Raw genomic sequence first — 22431 nt, forward strand, 5'->3', positions numbered from 1 at the left:
CTAGTCAAACTTAATATTAATATTCTTCAGTTTCTTAAGGTTGTACCATGCTACATGGTTTTCAACAGAGTTTCAAACTTGAAATCCAAGTTTCAGTATATGCCAGAATTTAGCATGAAGAAAATTCTAATAACCAAATACCGATGTACAGCACAATGTGAATCACATTTACTAAATTACATGAAAATACTCCTCAGTAAGTGCACTTAATTAATTAATGTGTTAATTAATTTTGATCGTTATGCCAACCTGTTATGTTTTACTACAGTTGATGCAACATCCAAACTGAGAAATAATGTCTGATGGAATATTACATGAGAAACCATGATATGAAGTTTATTATGATATGGGTTGATGACTACATGGACAGCAATGTGTGTTTGTGTGTATGCATGCACAATGGCTTAGCAGTTAGTTGGAAACAGTGTTTCATGTGCCTCAGCATACAGTCAGGCTGGCAACAGAACCATGGAAATGTCTTCAGCTAAGAAACAAAGATAAGCACTGCCCCCTAGAATCAGACACACTGGAAAGGGGAAACCTTTATTTTTACCTATGCCCGCCCATACATACGTACATACATACATACATACATACATACAGTATTCACTGTATATAGTTGAAAAGTTGAAATGACAGCAAGCAAACAATTCAAAGCTGGTGGTTCTATGTAAAGTTTAGAAGTTGAAGGCATGGAATGGATTCTAAATTTTGATCATCCCTCAGGTTTGTAAAATGAATGATTTGAGCCCACCTGAAGAACAAAGATGACATTTATTTCTAACCTTTGTAGTTAGTTTCTTCTCCCAGATTGATAACAGTGTTTTCCCCTTCTTTATCTCTGCTCTGTATATCTCTCTCTATTAAGAGGTTCACAATTCTTGCCTGTTGTTGCTTCACACTGTGTTCCAGAAGTCTCACTTGGGCCTGGAGTCTCAGCTGCTCTTGGAAACAACTTCCTACAGTCTTCAGGAAGAAGAGGAAAGACATGGGGCTCATCAGTGAGTTGCTAAGTACTGCAATGTCAGTTCATAATCAGTTCCTACAAAATCCTATTACATTCAGATAATATGGAATGTGTTTTTTAAGTTTTTGTTTATGGCTCCTAGTCATTTAGGAAAACTGAATGGGACAGATTTGCTTTGGTGCCTATGAAACAAATATAGAGCGAAAATACCTGCGGGATTTTCAAGATATATAGAATAATATGTCGTAGAAAGCCCTCTCTTGACTCTGTTTTTAAAAAGTGTCAAAAGAATTTCAAAAGGGTTCAATCGATATCAAGTAAAATAATAAAATAACCAGGGTGTACAACATCCCCTTATTTTTGTTATTCTAAATAAAAATGTTGATAAATGACATACATTCTCCAATTGTCATGTTTGCTCTGTGCTGTTTTTCTCACATTTAATTGATGCTGATTCAGAACATAATTAGAGTATATTCTGGAGATAGAGAAATTTTTGGCACCAAATAAAAGGCATTTGTGAATAACTGGTGGATTGTTATCACTAAAATGGGCATTGTAAGGAATTTCATAGACATGCTTTGAAGACAATTGAGGAATGAGGTATGAATCATTATGTGTGCATATTGGAGTGCCTAATATCAGAACCTGATCTGAATAATACTTAATTAAGCAGATTTCCTAAGTATAGAAAAAAATATTTATTTATGGGAAATTCTTCATATGGATAAACCAATCCTAGGACCTACATTCTACCAGATGGAAGGTCAAAAATAATGTTGTCTGTGCCTGGAAAGAAAGGCAGAAAGGAATGACATGAGATTAGCAATTAGACAAGTCGAGACAAAGAGAAGAAAGAGAAGAGATGAAGGCACATCCACGCAGCTGTATTCCCAATCCAAGGCCATCAGGAAATCATGCCACTCCAAATCCTATTCACACAGACTCCTGAAATGGGTGTCTGCTGCATTAGTATCCATTCAACTTCAACACACAATATTCCAAAGACCCTTCAACACCATCTACCATATGAAAAGCCTCCTCTAATTGCTATGTACAACCTTGCAACTGTTCTTTATACGCAGTAATTATTTTCTCCAGTGATTACCCATTAACAGAACCTTTAAAAAAAGAACCTTTATAAGGTAGCAGCAATCAATGTTTTATATATCTAGGCCACCATTCAGTGGTCATTTGAGTTCTGAAATGCAGCTGCTGGAGCCACATTGAGTATGCAGGTTTCCTGTAAGGATCGGTGTGGGAGTTGCGAAGTGCAGGCATTGTGAAGGGAATGTCCTACCACAAAAGTCATAAAAGCACAAGAATGGATCTTTTTTATTAGAACTATAGTTTCATTTGCGTGCACTTAGCCAGGGAGTAGGTCAACCAAAATGACATGTCAACCTTCCCATTTAAAAAAGAGGAAAAAAGTGGCTATGAAGCTGGGGTTCCGATCTCTCTCATAGCCAAGTAAAGGTGCTGAGTCTAGCATACAGGATAGAAAAAGCTTCCTAAGCAGGACCAATTGCGACCAACACTGCACCTCCAACCATATCATCTTATTTTTTTTCTCCCACATGCCACAGAGATTCTTACAACTAGACAGTTATATAAAAAGGAAACATGTCTTACAGAATGGGGGATCTCAATTCACTTCTGATCAGCCTCAGCTGTGAACTGACAGTAAGATAAAGGTGTTAATCTGAGGACATGTCCTTTGGAAACACTGGTGTGCTCTTGTATCAGGGCAATATGGATACAGACATAGAGTAAATCTAACCCTCTTCCCCAATTATGGCTAGTAAGTTGTAAGTTGCTTAACAGTTAGTACTATTGGATCACTGCCAGCATTCCCAAGTCATATTCTAGTTTTCTCCAGGATCCCTGCACTACATTTTGAAAATATTGATTTTAAAAGGGGGAAACTAGAATACTACACAACAAAAGCCTCATGCGTCATCTGTATTTCCAATAACCTAACTAGTCTGCCTCTTGCTAATTTAGGAACTGACCATACCAGTTATGGAGCATGCCTCAATATTCTCTAAAAATTCCAAATATGCCCACAGGACCAAAAACACCAGACTCTGGCTTACATTATTATTTTTCAGTTCCAACATCTGCACTGGAAATTCTGGAAATTGAAAAAAATGACATACTATGCCAAAGGTGCTTTGCTTTAATTTATGCAAATACTGTATATATTTATCATGTTCAAAATCACATTAGTCTGTTAATGTTCCCTTTCTATTAATATGACAACAGCAGAAATTATTTTCTTATAACTGCATTTGACATTCGTCAGTTTAAAACATAAGCCTTCCCATCATTCAACTTAATTAAGTTTGGTGTGGACTTAAAGGTAGGTAATTACCACAGCCATACTACTATTATATACATACTATTATTTGTGGTAAAAGAGAGGATTAATCTGGGGCTAGGCTTTTTTCCTCCTTTTTTTGCATTCTACGAGACATAATTCAGGGTTGTTGACTAACAGCCGGAAATGAACTAGATGGAAAGGCAGCGGTGGGTGAATATGTAAGACTGGTAACAAGAAAATTAAGTCATTATTTTTAAACCAAGTTCTTCTCATCTTTGGTGTTCATTTCTAGGCTGTGTTAAATAAGCATTTGTAGCTCAAGGCATATTGACTCTGGATCAAAATGGAGTGCATATTCACTGTTTAAATATTTGGGTTGCATTTTAGATTTTTTTGTTTTTCATTTAATTCCTGCTGTTCAGTGCAATCCAATCTACAGTGGTAGAAAATATGTGCTGAGATTAGGCAGCTAGTCAGAAAAGCATCCTGGAGGGACGGGCACAATGACAGTCTAAAGGAGCTTCGCTAATGCTCTAATAATCAGTATAAAAGGCAGTTTTCCTGTGGCTAACTGTGTTGCTGGAACAAGTTTTTTTGTGATGGAGGAGAAAATGCAGAGAGAGGAATACCCTGTGGTAAAAGTCAGGGTGGGATTCTACCAGTTCGCACCTATTCGTTAGAACTGGTTGTTAACATTCTAAGCAGTTTGGAGAACTGGTTGTTAGAAGAAATTACTGGCCTAATCCTGTAAGGAAGGCAGGAAGGAAACATTCTGGTGTTGCTTACAGAAACTGCCTCTCCATTAACCCTTATTACATTCTTGGCAGGACTTCCTGTCTCAGGAACTTCTCTGGAGTTTTTTTCCCTTTCTTTGCTGGTACTTTGCTTGTGTGGAGTGACCATTCAAAGTTACAATGGCACTGAAAAAAGTGACTTTTGACCATTTTTCATACTTACGACTGTTGCAGCATCCCGACAGTCATGAGAGGCCAGGCGAGGAGATACATACCTTGTTGTGAGTGATATTGAGTTGGCCACGCCCAGCCAATAACATGACCACCAAGCCATGTCCACCACCTAAGCCACTCCCACAGAACTGGTTGTTAAAATTTTTGAATCCCACCCCTGGTAAAAGTGTCATTCTTCCATCTCTTAATGTACTTTTGTCACTAGAGAAAAAGATGGAGACAGCTTCGAGAAAATAGGCAAGCATGCAGCCCCTAAAAATGAAAGTCAATAAATACTTATCTGAAAGCATTCCTAGTCTAATGAAACAGGAAATTGACTTTTTCCTATTTAACGACAGGTTGGGAACCCATGAGCTTCGTGCCAGAAAGAACTATTTTAAACAGAAAATAGATCTCTTCAATTCTCAAGTCTGGGATAAGAATGCCAAAATTGAAAGAAAATTCCCAGGAAATGAATTTTGGGACTGATCTATGATTGTTCTGTTACGCATTTGAAAATTTTATATGATCATATCTGTTACATAAAATAATCCTATATGGCTAGCAAACAGATAAACAATAAAAATACCAAATTAAAACTCTTAATACATCACCAGCATTATAACAGTAACCTCACAAACATACACACACACACACACACACACACACACACACACAATTGTAGGAAGTTAGCACTCAACCCTCTCCTAGAAAATTGAAATATCCTCGGAAATATTAAAAAGGCAGAATGTTTCCCTAAAAAGAGTAGAAACTCAAGAGAAGAAACACCTCAGAAGCAGAAGCTCACCTCCACCTTTGTTAATGGGTGGGCCATTAAGGCCTGGGCCAGAATACTTTACATAACAAAGATCTCCAGTTAAAGCTATAGCAATTGCCAAAAGCCCTTTTCAGTGCATCATTATCCAGCAAGGCTCAACCAAACCTGGAACTCAGGACAGCCTTCAGAGTTGCCTCTGCATGGCCCCATGGGAATCTGACAACCAATCAGAATACAAGCTCCAATTCAAATCCCAACAAAGGTTATAAAACCCAGGCACTCTCAACATATTAGCCCTTTTTTCCTTCTCTTTTCCTTCACCTTGGACCATGTGATCATCCTTCTTTGGAGCTTCAAGCCATGTGGCCCTGTCCACCATTAAACCATCTTTCCAAGTAGCCTCCATGTTTCCAGTGTCTTTTTCCCCATTTGGAACTGAATCCAGAAGGATAATTCTTCCAAAACAGTATACACATATAGACTAATATATTAGTTGGTCTAAGTCAGGGTTGTCCAATCTTAGCAACTTTTAAGACTTGTGAACGTCAATTCCTAGAATTCCCCAGCTCAGCATCCCTCTGTAGTTGCTAGCTGATTATGGGTCTAGCCTTTAAATGTTGCTTAGTGGGATTTTTAAAAACACACATGCTCCCTACATTGACTGTCCAACTGTAAAATATCCAAGGAAGCAGGAGCATTTTGATCTTTCGTTCTTAAATATGAGCTTAACACATTAAAAATCTTTTTCTTAGAATGCAACTGAAGATTGAAAAGATAGTGATGATTTTTTTTTTAACTGCAAGTAATTTCCACCTGAAACAAGAGGTGGAATATCCAGTTTTTACATGAAAGTTATCATATCACTTCCTCCCCACACTGTCTATCCTCAGTCACTTTTCTCCTTGCTCACTTGTGATTCAGGAAATAAGATTGGCTGGTAAAATAGTTTGATGTGCTCCGTGGAAGTAAATTGCTAGAGACAAATTAGAAAGTACAACTTATCATGTTATGTCAGCCTCAGTCTTCAATTTGCCGTGAAATGCATATTTGGCAATAACAAACTTAAATAAAATCACATTCCTGAGTTTCTCATCCCACTCTCAGTTTTATAGTGGATGGGTGGATGGATGGAAGGAAGGAAGGAAGGAAGGAAGGAAGGAAGGAAGGAAGGAAGGAAGGAAGGAAGGAAGGAAGGAAGGAAGGAAGGAAGGATCATTTTCTTCTCCCCCAAAGAAAAAGAAAGTTTTAGCTGAGTCTCTATCATTGGTAGCATATTTGAAGTGGAAGTTTTGCATTTATATTCTTAGATACTAGGGCTTTTACTATTGATATAAAAATGCTAAATAAAATTTTGGGACTTTTTCTGAACAATTTACCAAATCCCAAAGTCTCCAACCATTGGAAAGGGAGTGGATCAAATACCTATCTGAATAAATAAATCACAAGTAATCGCCAGCTTCCTGCCTGCCTCCTTTTTGATCTTTAAACAAGTAACTTAAGGACAACACCAGACTTCTTGAGTTGAGCATGCTACATCTGCTTCTTTTGGAAAAAGACATTTTCTGCACGTTTACAAATACCATTACAGAAATCTGCTGCTAATTCTATGCACCCAAAAAAATAGAACAAAAATTCTATCTTTTATTCTATAACTATATTTTATAAGTAAGTGGAATCAAAGCCACTCACCTGGAACACTACAGAATTCTAAAATTTAAAGTGATTAGGATAGACCCTTAAAATCCATTAAAATGCAAAACAAAAACATGATTATTGGGCTGGATGTTATTTAGGTTGTGGCTAGATCACTAATTGGAAACAGATTGTAACTGACTCAGCCTGCTTTACTGAATACATTTTTTTTAAAAAAACAACACTAAATTCAAAGCCAGATATTAAACAGCTGTTGTCAAACTTTTTGGTTTCCAGGCATATAACTGCATGTTTGTCCCAGCTACTAGGACTGATATACATGCTTTTATTTTATAACTTACATGGCCAGTTATTATATCCAATATACAACCTTTTACAAAAAGTGTTCTTTTTCACATGTGAGCCCCATAACAAATGCTGATAATTAGGAATGATGCATTTGGAATTATGCATCCAGAGTCACAATTACAAACAACAAAGATATCTCCCTTGTGTCTCAAACCATATCTACACCTCTTACATTTTAATTCTAACCCTATGTTCATTGACCACCAAGGTGGTAATAGTAAAATCTAGTTACACTATTCAGCGACAAAGCAGTTACTTCAGATGGTTGCTTGAGGTAAGCTTTTACTAACATAGTGAAGGAACACCACCAGCATGTTCTGCAATCATTATAGCTGAGTAATTATTAGCAACCAAACTTAATAGTTTTATTCCTAATAAGGTATCACAAAAACAATGAAAAAGATTATAAATCACATGTAACATGATTTTGTTGGTAGTTCCCCTTTTGATATTAGAATGCTACATTAAATTACATTTTTATATAGCTAATTTATACTGATGCAATCTACTGATTTGCAAGGAAGATGGGAAAAATTAAAGTTGAAAGCTTAATAGCTAGTATGCAAAACATAGGAAATAGGACTTTTTAAATCTGAGAAATAAGTAAACCAACCTCCAGATTTTGGGTAGGGATAGGAAAAAAATTCCTCTTGAGTTATGCTGATGATGGTTATGGTTTAACTAACCCCCAACTTAAAAGTCAGGCAACGTAGTCACAGGAAATGTAATGGAGTGAAGGAAACTAGTTTGGAATGGGATACAGAGCTAGCTTAGAAACATACTGTATAACACCCAGACTTAGGTATGGTAACAAAGTGGGAATGTGGAAAGCAAAACAAGAAAGGAGAGGAAGAATGTTTTGAACTGGCAGGAAGCATCTGCCCTCTGCTGGCATGACTACTTATGAGCAAGAGATGAAGGAAGAAGTTAAACTCAACCATATTTTGTTAAGGTCCCATTTGTGAAAAAGCTAATGCGAACTACAGAGGCAAAGCTAAAAGTTCCACTTTACCTTTAGCATTTAACCAAAGTTGCAAAAATATACTAAAACTTAGAAGTTGCTCAATCTTCGAGGCTCACAGAGATGCTTATCAAGTCAGATAAAACCTGCAAATTCAGGTTTTGTTCCCTTCCCTACCAGTTGCTTTTAAAAGTCAAAGTTTTTATTATTTAGGAGAAACTGTTCTTTGCAGCTCATTTCTTCATCACCATATCCTCTTTGTGAATGAGGATGCCTTTTTCACTTTGCTCCTCCCTTTTAAAAAATAAACAGAAACTTTCTTGCAAAGAGTAAAACTTACCGAATCAAGGGAGCATATGATTGTTATGTGTAGAAGTAGTAAGTAAAATAAACTCCACTTTTCCATTTTGATGAACCTGCAAAGAAAACCAGCATTGTTTGTCAGCTGAAATGCAAGTATAAGTTCTCATCACTTGGCATGTGTTGGAGCCATTAGGGATTGGTTGTTTATTTTCTCATTGGCTCTTCATTGTCTTGGTAGGGTGGAGATATATAGTGATAGAAATCAGATTACTTCAAAGTTCCAGGCAATTTTCAAGCAAGATAGGGAAAAAAGCATATCTTAAGACAAATTTAAGGTTAAAAATGTTTCTTAACAAAGAATCATCTTGGAAAAATAAATTATAGGGTTTTTTTAAATCAATGCTACAGCCCTAAAGTGTATTGGGACCTACCTGTGGTAGATGAGATAGCATTTTATGACTTCTTTATCAGTGGATCTACATTTTAACTATTAACTGACTAGCTCAATACCCATGCTTTGCTACAAAACTATACTGTCAGGCTTAGTTTTTGGAGATGAAAATAAGAAAAAAAATCTGCCTCTGCCCACCAGCATCCATTGGTATTGATCTGGTAGCATCCTGTCAGAGTGTGAGGGAGTTGAGGCTGTTTGGAGACTGAAACAGTATTTGCTGTGTGAGCAAGAAGGAGATAGCAAGGAGCCTGGGCGTGGCTTAGCTCAATGTTCTGTAGTAAATCTGTTTGGTACTGTAAAAACAAAAACTGAAACTCCTCTGCTTGTGTTTTGCATTTGGAACAGATTTCTTTTCAGGTGGGAAGGGGGAGTAGAACTCCTTAGCATCAGAGCATGTTAATAATAATATATGAAATACTAATGCTCTGATGGTCATTTCTTGGTGAACACCTAGAAGCCAAGAGGAACATATGTGCCAAATTTCAAGTTTGTAGGCTTTATGGTTCTGGAGATTTTGTGATGATGCGTGAGTGGTATTTCGCATTTAAATATATAGGTTTGGTCTTTAAAGATTTGAACTGTACGTCTTGAATAACTCATTGATGAATACATCACAATTGGTTGGGCTCCTACATTATGCTATATAAATCATGATTTATACAGCATAGAGGCTGAATTCACACTACTTGCTGAATCAAATCCAATGAATTATGTGACATAATTTGTGATCCCAGTTTTCTTTAGTATTGTAGTACATTATTGTCTCCTGATCCCGGATTGGTTTAATTTAAAGTATAAGAATAAAGTAACAACTGATCTCCCTTTGATTTCAATGGCTTAACTTAATGTACAGTATAACTACACCTACATCCAGTGCTTTGGTCATAGTAACATGTTTCCCTGAAAATAAGACTGAGACCTGTTTTCTTTTGGACTCTAAAATAAGCACTAGGACTTATTTTTTTTGGGGGGGGGAACGTTTTTTTCTATATATGTGAGGCCCACTTTTTCTGCTTGCTCACGGCGGGGCAGGAGGCCCCATGGTGGGCTAGTTGTCTAGGGCCCATGCTGCCAGGCCACCCATGCCCTGACACTTGTCCAGCAGGACCCAGCATAGCCACTGGTCACTTCTGCTTGCTCATGGAAACAGAGCAGGAGGCTGAGTGATATGCCAGTGCCATGGCCATGAGGTGAGGGGGGCAGAGCTGCCCTACATGCCCCACATTGGCTTATCTCAGGGTCCCCGCCATCCATGTCCCAACACTTGCCTCACCATGCAGCCATGGCACCACTACACCATTCAGCCTCATGATCCATTGTGACCACAAGTAAGCAGAAGAAGTTGGCTGGCAGCCACATGGGCTCCTGCTTCACATGGCTGTTGGTGCTGCCACTGTAAGGCAGGTGTTGGGTTGTGGATGGCCTGGCTGTAGAGGCCCTGAGTTAAGCCTAACCAGTGGTGTGGGGCAGCTCCAGCCCTCCTGCCTCGCCACACAGCTGTGGCATCACAATTAATCAGATGGCTGCCCAGGCCCTTCAGTAGGACTTATTTTGGAGATAGGGCTTATATTAGGTGCATGTGTAAACTATGCTAGGGCTTATTTTTGGAATAGGTCTTATCACCATATTTGTCTTTGAAATAGAGAATATATTATTTTTGGTTGTACCTTAGACTAGAAAATAGCATAAAAATGAACATGCCTTCTTGGTCATTAGTGTCTGCCTTATGAAGCAGCTTTCTCCTGGAAATATGGATGGCCCAACCTGTCTGGCTTTCTTGAAGGCTGTAAAGATCTGGGGGTAGGGTGATAATCAAGTTCTGATATGGGTGTGAAATATTGGCAATTAGATTTTTACAGGAGTATCAATTTGACTTTTCTTGTTTTTTCTTTTAATGGATTAGATTGCGTATTGCATTATCTTTGTCTGGTACCCATTTGCTATATCACTTTATTTGTTAATTACATTTTTATGCCACCATCTCCCCTATAAGAAGACTCTGGGAAGCTTACAGGTTATGAAACAAGTAGAAAAATAATTAAAATATTAAAACATTAAAGTTACACAGGTTAAAAATTTAGATCTATAATGAAATCAGAACTAAGAGATGGATGGGATAGAGATGAGGTCTGCCACCTCCAGTAGTGATCACCTCCCCTTGGGTCCTGGGCCAACCAGCAAATCCAAGTTTTAGTACCCTTCCAGAAGACCAGAAGGTAGGGGCAGTTTCACCTTCTGTGGTAGAATGGTCACAGTGGAAAAGAATATTTTCTTTGAACCTGCCCAACAGGATCTGTAGCAGGTATCTTCCTTTGGTGCAAGTGGGGTGGTTTAGTCTAATTAGGGAGACATGGTTCTTCAGATAGTCCAATCAGTTTATCTTAGAAAGTTAATATGATGATGACTTTTCTACTTGAGAAGATTATTATGCATCTTTATGTACATTTTCTCAGATCCCAAAATGTTCTCAGTTACAATCCAACAAATTTTTCACTGTGGATAAATTATAGGCACACAGCTATTTGGGGAAGTTCCAGTGTTCAAACTAAAGATGTTAAAATACACATTTAAATTGTGCTGGCTAAATACTGATTTGCATATTTATTTGTTTGCTAATGAGATTCATTCTTATAGGTGATAGCAAAACAATAAACCAAATGGTATCAAAGTCTATAATTAGCTAAATGGAGCAACAAACAATCTATAGTGCCTCATTAAGTTGCCAGATTAATCTGAAAAACACAGCTACAGCTCTACATGTATTTACTAGGGTTGGTGGTATTTTGTTATGTATTGAGATTTGCAAAAGAAAATATCAGTTGCAAGAAAAGCTAAATAATCTTACATAATATCAAATATAGTGAGAATTTGTTATATAGTATACATAGCATCAAATAATAATCTTCCATCTTAGCACTTTCTTCTATATAGACACAATGGAACTGATTATAACCATATTTATTATACTGCTATTAGGCTATTATAATACATGCTATGTCGGATTGCAACTCAGAAATAGGTATTAAAGTTGTGTTCAAACTGCCATTTCTGGAGGTTATTGAATTCCAGATAAAACTGATCTGGAAATATCATATAAAAATATCTCTACCCAAGTTCTTTTTATTAAGAGATTCATACACTGTTTTCCATGATGAGGAAACAATGGCACCTATGATAAACGGAAGCATTTGTACAGCAATAGGAACATCTAGTTTATATCTAAGCAGTTCACAGTGATATGTATGATAAAATCAACAATATAAAATACAAACATAATAGGACAAAAATAATAAAGATAATATAACAATATCTTTCATCAACCCTCATTCATGACCCTGGTTTCTCTAAATAATGTCCTCTTCCCAGGCTTTCCAGAACAAGCAGGGTTCAATAATAGAATACCATTGGGAAAGGAGGCAGTCTTATTTCTGGAGACAAGATGTTGTGGAGATGAGGAGCCCATTGTGGGAATGCCTATTTTGAGGCTCCTATTGTTGAACATCCCAGGTAGGGGAATCCATAGCAGGCACTCTGCTTGTGTGCAATAGATAGGGAGATTCTACTTCACTCAGAAACTCATTGGTCCTGGTATCAGATAATAACATGCTTGACTGGTAAACATACACTTGATGTCTGTAGAGGATTTTTAAGAGAATGAAGAGAATGAATTGCAGTAATCTAACTGAGATGTGATATGGCTGTGAGTAGCTGATCTCAGTACCTCCCACTCCAGGAAAGACTACAAGTGGCACATCAGCCATAATGGGGCAAAACTCCTCTGGGTAGAGCCTCTACTTGCCGCTATGTTGTGACCTTACTCTTTCAGGGGAAGCACAACCCCCCCGTGGTTAATGTTGATACAGTCCTGGAATCATTTGGTTTCTGAATTAGCCACCATTCCATTTTGTTTGGCTTTAGTCTGAGGCTGTTCCTCCCCATCCTACACTCAGGACTCCTACTACCGGTATATCTCCCATTTGGCTCATGGTAGAACTCTGTAGCAAGAATCATCTGATGATATATGAAGATGCTAAATAAACAGGAAAGGGGAATGAGCATTCGAAATTCCATAGTTAGAAAAGTTGTTAATAGATTCCTTCTGATTTAAAATTAAATTGTGGTTAAAATTACTTAAAAGGAACGCAAGCAATGTAAATCATAACATATTTATAGTTACAGTGAAAATATTTTACAATACAATATTCAACATAAGCTTACCAACCGTCTAGCTTTACTAATAGAATTTAGAGAAAAAGAGTTTTCCTATCATGGTGATTATCTGTTCAGCACGTTTCCAACAATTAGTCTGCTACATTGAATAAATCACATTTCAAAATCTTTTTAAAATGCATCCAAGAATGTGTTAAGTCAACAGCAACAACCATTTTTCTTCTTTTTTTGAAATTTTTTTTACAACAAAAACAACAAATAAAAACTCTCTTTCAGTTATACAGTATATCGTCTGGTACATATATCTTGTGCACATAATAATATTTGTATACATTTATCATTGAGCTTACATTCATATTATATTCTAGTCAATGTTATAACCATTTCTCTTCTTCTGATGAGGTATTTTTATTAAAAAACAAATATATATAGAAAATAGCCACTTCAAACTAAAACACAAACAAACCCATGCTGAAGGATATATAAATATAGATACAATTTTAATATTTATCATTCTGAACAAGACACAAATAATATTTCAAAAAGCATATTGTCTCTTTTAATTTTAGATACCTGTATAATTAATCTGATAGATATAGATGGAACAATTTAGTTGCTATGCACTTTTTACAGTTTCTGCCAAGATCATGCTTATATTATATCAAAAGTATCATTTTAATCCAGCGATATCAAATAACTATACATTTAAATATCTCATTGAAAAATATTGGGTAATTCCCAAGACTGGGCAATTCCAACATATATAGTGAAAACGTATCTTATTCAGCTTCCTGTCAGTTGTATTAGTGACAAACAAGGATCTTGTTTCATTTTGTTTTGTTTTTGGTAAGAGAATTGCCTCTTCTCTATTATATGGCCTTCAAGTCAAATTATGTGCCTTGAAGGCCACATAATAGATTAGTGCTCACACAGTGATGGGCAAAAAAAACCCCAAAACCATCTGCTATTGTTGGATATGAAAATGCATTCACATTCTTTGTAAGAAAGTCTCCAGTGCTTGCTTCAAGAGCAAGATGCAGTGCTATCAATGCAGTCATTAAATGTACATTTATTTGAGATTTCTTCTGAACTTACTTATTTAAAAAGTTTTAGGAAATATACTTTAGAATTGCAACCTACCTTCCTTCCTTCCTTCCCCCATCTTCATCCTTGCCAACTAGTAAAAATACATAACTTCTACTTGAAAAAAACAGCTTGTTTTACCTCTGAAAACTGGAAAGTTAGTATCTTCAGAGCTGATCCATTTTCTCCAGAATCTTTTTTTGCCTTAATTTGTGAACTGTTCAAACTATAATGAGTCAGGAGCGAGGAATGTTTGGAGGAGCTGGGCTTGACAGTTATAAAGACAATGCTAAGAGAATCATCTTCAGCCATTTAGAAATGTGTGTTTGTGTATACATTTTTTTAAAAGGATCAATTTCTTTTTCATAAGAGAATTTTGGACAGAATTTGGTTGGGCATCGATCTCATTGCAGGCTAGGAATTTCGGAAAAAGGAAGAATGGGAAGGTTTCCTTATTGGCCGTCGAGCAAAAGAATTTGATAAAGTTGAAGAAATTATTAAGAAAATATTGGAATGTGCTGAGATGAGTAGATTGACATTTGAAATTAGAGAGCAAGAAGATAAACAATTTTATAAAATTTGGGACCTTTTCTATCAATGGTTGGATGATAAAATACAATAATAGAATATTTAGAATGTTAGATAATAAGGAATATCTTTGTTTTTTCTTTTTCTTTTGTTATTTGACATCACATCTATAAAGTGTTTTTTAGGATATATTTGGTATGATTATATGATTTGTTATAGAATAAATTACCTAAATTATAGTTAACTCATAAAGTATGAATGAATAAAATTATAGTCAAATGATTTTTTAATAATGATATGAGGACATACAAGTTTGGATTGATAATAAGAGTTATTATGTAACATAACCATAATTGAGACTACGAAATGAATGCACAAAACTGATGAACCAACTGACACACTGTTTGTATATATGTACGGAAGAGAGCTGATGTTTTTATGTTTTTTTTGTTTGTTTTTAAAAAACCAATAAAATTGTTTAAAAAAAAAAGAATTTGATAAAGTTGCAACTGAAATGGATCTGTTGCTACTAAACTACACCAAAATGTGGTTTGGTTCTACTGTAGTATGCTGTGTGATGTGAATCCCAGCTGTTCTCAAGAATGGTGGTGACACATTCTTATCAGTAGCCTAAACTTCAACTGCCAGTCCAGTTCATTATAGTTTCTATATGCTACTGTTAATGGGGCTGAGGTACTCCATTTGTCAACCTGATTTTGTAAACTTTCTTTGGTGATCAGCAATTATAGGACAACTTTTTAGTGTGCATTCATGATACTGAATGTGCATACCTGAGGAAGTAGTGGGGGAAAGCTGCTTTTGGCTTTTTTCCTACATTATCTAGAGGCTGAAACCTTATACAAGAATACAATAACTAGTCGCAAAAAGTTGCCCATTCCTACTGTATACACAACTGGACTTCTCAGAAAGTATTTATAGGATTGTGTTATTTATCTCTTAGAAATGTTTTCAGTAAAGAAGTAAAAAGTGGTTTCTCTGTTCATATACAATCTGTTTTTAATTGCTTCTTAGCACATAACATTACTTTCAAGAGCTACTAAAGATAAACAAATCATTCCAAATTTATTTGGCCATTTCCAGTGAAATATTTTCTTCATCAGAATTCTTTCTTACGTAATTTGTTTTTAAGACTGTGCTGGTCTTGCTTTAGTATTGCATTTGGCAGCATTCCAAGATTTGGTAAATATTCTGTGTTTGCAAGCTAATGTTACATATCTGCCCTTCAGAGTTCCACAGACCAGACTAGAACATTTTCTTGTTTTTATTAAATAACACTTTAAAATTTTACTTATTTTTTTCATAGGTTTAGTTCTGGTCAGAAAATTTGAAATTGTCAGAAGCTATTGTGCAAAATGCAGAGGTCAACATTCATACAAAAAGAGTTGCTCAGTCATTGCCTAAATCAATTTTTGCATGTTATTTGGTTTACATTTTCCCTTTGGCCCCTAACTCTGGGATGTGAAAGGCAAATTATTATTTTTAGAACTGAGCAGAGCTTAAAAGTATTCCAAGAAGACCATGTAAGACTGCCCATGATCTGCTGGTGGATCTTTGGTTATTGTGACCCCATTTGGGAGTTAAAGACCAACATGTGAGGAGAATATCATGCTGTAAAATAACACTTATATATATATATTTTATTTTTAAAAATTACAACTGATTGAGGCATTTTCTATTGATGGATAGATATTCTAATAAGTAGTTGTAGAAATGAAAGCTATTAATCTACAACTGCAGCAGTGGTGGGATTGAAATTTTTTTACTACCAGTTCTGTGGACGTGGCTTGGTGGGCGTGGCTTGGTGGATGTGGCAGGGGAAGGTTACTGCAAAATCCCATTCCCTCCTCACCTCACTAACCTGCTTTCCAGCTCTCCTCTCCTCTGCAGGGCAACAAAAGAAGACCCAGCCAATCAGCAGGGGCTCGGGAGGCAGAGAATAGATGGGGGTGGGGCCAGTCAGAGGTGGCATTTGCCAGTTCTCCAAACTACTCAAAATTTCTACTACTGGTTCTCCAGAATTGGTCAGAACCTGCTGAATACCATCTCTAAACTGCAGTCTATTTGTTAGGATTAATTCTTCCAAAGAATCTCATAGCTCTCTGATTCCACATTCTCTGTCAATATACTGGAGCTCTTGTTGGCCTCTCTGTGTATTTCCTCCCCCTCTTACAGCCTCATATCAGCTAAGACATTCAGCGAAACACAATTCTGTTGGCAGAATCCATTGTAGTCCAAATTATCAATCCAGGGCATAAAAGGAATAGATTAACATTTCACCTTAGAGGCTATGTCAACATGAACAAACCTTCTATCAGAATCTAATGAAAAACAATTTGTATTACAAAACCAAAAATGGTTAGAAAATTATTCTTGGAAGTCAGTGCCATAGTTGATACATTATAAATTCCTACATATACCAAACAAAATTAATGTATATTAAACACACTCATTAAACACATTCAACTAGATTAATGGTCAGAGGAGAAGATAGTTTAGTGGTAGAAGGTTTTCTAAATAGAGAAGAATCAGATACAATTTTTAACATTTCAGTTGTTGAAGCATATTGTCCCTGAAATATTTTGTTTATAGGAATGGCATCTCAGAATTTGATACAATTTCCCCCTAGGAATGCCTAATTGGATTGTATGTACAGTAATCATAAGCTTGTATATTAGAAAGTATTTTGAAATGAGATGAGAATTCTGATCTGACAAGTATTATAGGAGCCAGGTTTACTTTTCTACTTTATATGATTCTGTCAAACTCAAAGGAACTATTCCTGCTCCTAATCTTTTGTCCCTATGTTTTGTATCCATAACAAAAGCAACCCAGAAATCTTTATTAGGACACATCCTGTGAATGTAATTGTACAAAAGCTTAAACATTATATAACTATTTTATCCTCTACCAATTTTCAAAGTTGTTTGCAACCCCACATATTCTTTCCTTAATTCTTTTAAATGTCTTCAATTAAATTTATTCAAAATAAGGTATTTTCAAAATGATGATAAATTTACTTTGCAAGGCCTACACCATCACTTATGAAGCATGATTTGAAATCTCTAATATAACTTTAATAGGGAACAGAAAAATAACAAAAAAATTTCAAAGTCAACAAATGAATGGAAGAACCAAATATATCTTTATTTTTTCAAACTCTGTCTCCAATAAAAAGCTTGCAGTGGCCCATCTGAGGTCAACTCTTGCATGTGGAATGGAAAGAGGCTCCTTTTTCATTCAGTCCCTGTGTTTTCCAACTTAAATTTCCCATGTACCTGTAAGAAGATATGAAAGGAGAAGAGCAATAGAAACCTTATCACACACTGCATCATTTTTGGAGGACTACTTTGCCTTAAGCTAATCAGTAGTCTAGGTTTGAACAATAGTTACATTAAACTAATCTACATCAGCATCCAGTTAAGCTTTGTGCAGAATAGCAATCTGATCATGGTCTGGCTTCACATAATTTAATTTAAGAGACTGCCTCATCTTGTTATACCTGTCCTATCTGCTCCAGCAGGAAGGTCAATCTCTGGTCCTGTTGGCTGAGGAAGTTGAATGTTGTAAACCTTTTTTGATGTCGCACCTGCCTTATGAAACATTCTCCATCCAGAAATTAGGTTGGACCTGATCCTGCTGGCCTTTCATAAGGTCCTAAAGACCTGGTTTTGTGTCCACCTCCTGGTTCTATTAGTAACTGCTATATTTTCTCTGGTGCTATGTATCTCAGCTTTTATAATTATAGTTACAATGGTTTTTGTTGCCTCTAGATATTGTTCACCACCCAGAATCATTTGCTGAAATGGGTGGCTACTATAAATTGATGAAACAAACGAACAAACAAATATGTGGTCTCAATCAAATGGGTGATCCTGGTGTGTTTCCAAGAAACAATTTAACAAATTGCTGAGAATATTGAGACTTATATTTGATGTTAAATTGATAACTTTAGGAACCTATTCCAGAATGCACTCATCTAGAATTCATCTAAATTCATTCACTATTCATTTAACTTAAAGCAAGGAGGCAATTGTTATTTTTTTATTCTTCTGAGTTTATTTTAAAGAGAATATGATCTGATTTTCTTTAAAAACCATCTGATTTTATTTTTAAAGAAAAAAAATAAAATGGGAGGTGGTGTAAAATACTAAACCCAACACTTTTTTCAACAATGCTTCTGTTCCTGACTATATCTCAAGGGCAGTCTAAGAAAAAATAGAAGATTGCACCCCAGTGTGTACTTACTCTGATAAACCTACAAGCTGTAAAGCATCTTCGGATACTAATGTTGATAGTGAAGAACTATCTCAGTGAGAAATGGTCATTTTAGACAAGCTCATTCCCAATCATCCTGTAGAAGCACTTCGTAACACTTCCATAATCTTAAAAGTCAATATGAGCTCAGCTTTAAAAGTCGGAAGTCCCTGACTTGTGTGAAAAAATTAACTGGAACCTTTCTTCTGATATTAATTGTATAATCTCTTTTCTTCTCATAATGATAATGACAGCTACATCACACACTATATATTTCTATGTAATTAAACATATCTAGCCTAAAGTAAGCTCATTAGTGACTTTAGAGAAGTATAATTTCTTAGTTCACTTACAATGTATCTTACTGCATCATCCTATCCAAGGACGAATACTATTTACTAAAAGCTGGGAACTTTTAATAGGATTTCTTATTACACATTTTCAGCTTTTAGTAAATAGTATTGGTCTTTGCACCAAACACTTAATGTATTTTTTCTTATGTATGTCTGCCATCTGCTGGACAGATCAATTTTACATACTGGTGTAATTTGGAAAGGCAGGCATTATAACTACTTTAAATACTATAAGCATCTTAGTTGGTAACAACCATTTGCTAATCCAGATTCTGTGTGTTTTGAATATTGACTTCAAATCCCATGATTTTGACTGCAAGACCAATTGATGAAGCTTCTGTTCCTTGGACTTCATTGACTTCTCTTGCACTGGTTGCTTTGGATTTGGAACTCTAGTAAGGCATGCTTGCTTGGTTTTGGGACTTCTTTCTTATTTGTGCGTGCATTATTCTCATGCTCTCCCTGTTATATTCTGTTGCCAAATATTGCCCAGGGAAGAAGTTGTCATAGCAACAAGATTGATGTTCACCTTAATGACACAAAGAGAATAATATCTGGAACCCTTAAACGGACATAGGGCTTAGGGCTCCATGTTCTTTCTAATATTGCCCCTACTGATCTCAGGAGATAACAACAGAAAGTTTGAGAGTGGGATAAGATTAATATACCATTGACTCCTAGAGATCTTCCAATACATAAAATATTAGATTCTCTACCTCTTACCAGGTTTAAATATAGAAAACTAATTTGGAATAACATAGCATAGTTTTATAATCTACATGAAGAATGGTGATTAAGATAGATGACTTACATTAATCACAATCAAACAGATCACATAGATCCAACAAAACCTCTTCCAGGAATGCAGTTGCCCCCCAAAATATAGAGACCCCTGAATAGAATCAGGACAGGACATGCCAGAGCTAAGGCAAACTCTTTAAGTGGGGAATAGTTGAGAGCCTTCAGTATCTGTGGTGCACTGGAACAAAATACTGCATATATAGCAGTGGTGGGATTCAAATTTTTTTACTACTGGTTCTGTGGGCATGGCTTGGTGGGCATGGCAGGGGAAGGATACTGTAAAATCTCCACTCTCACCCCACTCCAGGAGAAGGTTACTGCAAAATCCCATTTCCTCCCCATCCCACTAACCTGCTTTGCAGCTCCGTTCTCCAGTGCAGGGCAACAGAAGAAGACCCAGCCAATCAGCTGGGACTCAGGAGGCAGAGAATAGATGGGGATGGGGCCAGACAGAGGTGGTATTGTGAACTACTCAAAATTTCCACTACCGGTTCTCTGAACTACTCAAAATTTCTGCTACTGGTTCTCCAGAACTGGTCAAAACCTGCTGAATACCACCTCTTATATATAGTTCTAGAATGTCTCCTCAGGAAATTTCAAGTCACCTGGAATGATCCCATTGCAATTCTATGGCTCCATATAATGGTGATTTTATTATGGTTTTTATCTTAATTTATTATTTCCTTTATTGTATTCTTTCTTTTTTTCTTCTCTCTCTCTCTCTCTCTCTCTCTTATATTTACTAATGCTTTATTTAAACTAAATTTGTATATTAGTGATTGCATGACTCCTGTAAATACCATGTGCTAAATAAAAATAAATAAAATGCCCTTTCTAAGGGAGTGTAGTGGCTTACAAGGTTAGACTCAGAGGTGGTATTCAGCAGTTTCTGACCAGTTCTGGAGAACCAGTAGCAGAAATTTTGAGTAGTTTGGAGAACCAGCAAATCCCCACCTCTGACTGGTTCCACCCTCATCTTTTTTCTGCCTCCCGAGTCCCAGCTGATTGGCTGGGTCTTCTTTTGTTGTCCTGCAGAGGAGAATAGAGCTGGAAAGCAGGTTAGTGGAGTGGGGAGGGAATGGGATTTTGCAGTAACCTCCTAGAGTGGGAAGGGAATGGAGATTTTACACTATCCTTCCTCTGCCATGCCCACCAAGCTACACCCACCAAGCCACACCACGCCCACCAAACCATGCCCACAGAACCAGTAGTAAAGTTTTTTGAATCCCACCACTGGTTAGCATGCTGGACTGACAATTGACAAGCTTTCATTTGAGACCTGTTGCTGCCATGGGGTGGGATGAGCTCCTGTCACATGCTCCAGCTCCCACCAACCCAGCAGTTCGAAAGCAAGTAATTGCGAGTAGATTAATGGGTACCACTTTGGTGGGCATCTTCAAGGAGACACAAAAAGAGCCCCCAACTGGGCATCCCCTGGCAGCAGTGATATCACTGGCAAATCCTTTTGCCAAAAAATGCCCTCCCTACTCTTGTTGTTTAACAATACCAAAAGTAAAATGTACAACCATCTTTTGTGTGTGTTTGTGGGCATTGGCCTTGGACAGGATAGTTTGCTTTTGGTTAGTCTGTTTTTACATTCATCTCACTAGATTCCATTCCACATTTCTCTATTTTTCTATCAATGAGATTCAAAGCAATTCCTTATATTCTCTTGAAAATGTAGATGTATCATATGGCTATTGGACATGAAATAAAATGTATCAATCTCTCGTTCTTTTGCATCACTAATTGAGGGTTTAATCTGGACAATTGTCATATTAGAAAATTGTCTACAAGATCCGACTGAGAGAAGGTAGCCCAAGTCTTGTAGAAATCAGTTTAAAATGGAAAGAACCAGATTATACAAGTTGTATGTTGCTGGTTCTATTACTTTTGGCTGCATTATAAGTTTTCCACTGCCTCTGTCAACATAGTGTTTCATACACTATATTGCTTTGATTTCTTGCAGTTTTTATTACTTTGGTGGCCGGGAGTGTCATTTTGTTTGTCTCATTTTAATTCTACAGCTGTCCTTGGACCACTGCTAGTGGTTGCTGGTTACAATGATGAAAATCAACAACATTTTGCTGTACAACTAGTTGGGGATGCAGTTTGTTCCCTTTTAATCACTTCCTTTCCCCCTCATGACTGCACTGATGCAGGCTTAATGCTTAATTCCGAAACCTCAATTCCGAAATTCAAAAATGACGGATGCACCCTTCTCTCTGCATTGCAACAGTTGTCTAAACAACTTCTTCCCAAGAACAACCTTACCTAGGAATAGTAAGAACAGAGGGTCGGAAGAAAAAGTAAACTACAGCTCCCAGATTCCTTTAGGCGAACTCCATTCATTTGTGGGAAACCGCACGGCCTGCATTCTGGGAAACATAGTTTTGGCTCCGTTTATTTCGGCAACTCCCGCGCGAGTTCATTCGAAGCATGTTCGCCAATCAGGAACGGAACACTGTCGCTCGGCAGGGGGCGGGG

At 36.7% G+C, this 22431-nt stretch overlaps 1 protein-coding gene across 2 annotated transcripts in view; it reads right to left on the reverse strand.

Moving 5' to 3' along the window:
• FGL1 (fibrinogen like 1) overlaps positions 1-14249 on the reverse strand; it is a 31144-nt gene extending 16895 nt beyond the window's left edge. For both annotated transcript variants that reach the window (XM_026697800.2, XM_087936227.1), the window contains exons 1-3: positions 14129-14249; positions 8318-8393; positions 786-966 (exon numbers count right to left, since the gene is read on the reverse strand). In XM_026697800.2, coding sequence (XP_026553585.1) covers positions 786-966; positions 8318-8383 — 247 coding nt within the window. In that variant the 5' untranslated portion in view covers positions 8384-8393; positions 14129-14249. The remainder of the gene's footprint in view (positions 1-785; positions 967-8317; positions 8394-14128) is intronic.
• Between the last annotated feature and the right edge of the window lie 8182 nt (positions 14250-22431).

The sequence above is a fragment of the Pseudonaja textilis genome, chromosome 6, assembly GCF_049901715.1.
Source record: "Pseudonaja textilis isolate UNSWEBS1 chromosome 6, rPseTex1.2, whole genome shotgun sequence".
NCBI lineage: Eukaryota > Metazoa > Chordata > Lepidosauria > Squamata > Elapidae > Pseudonaja > Pseudonaja textilis.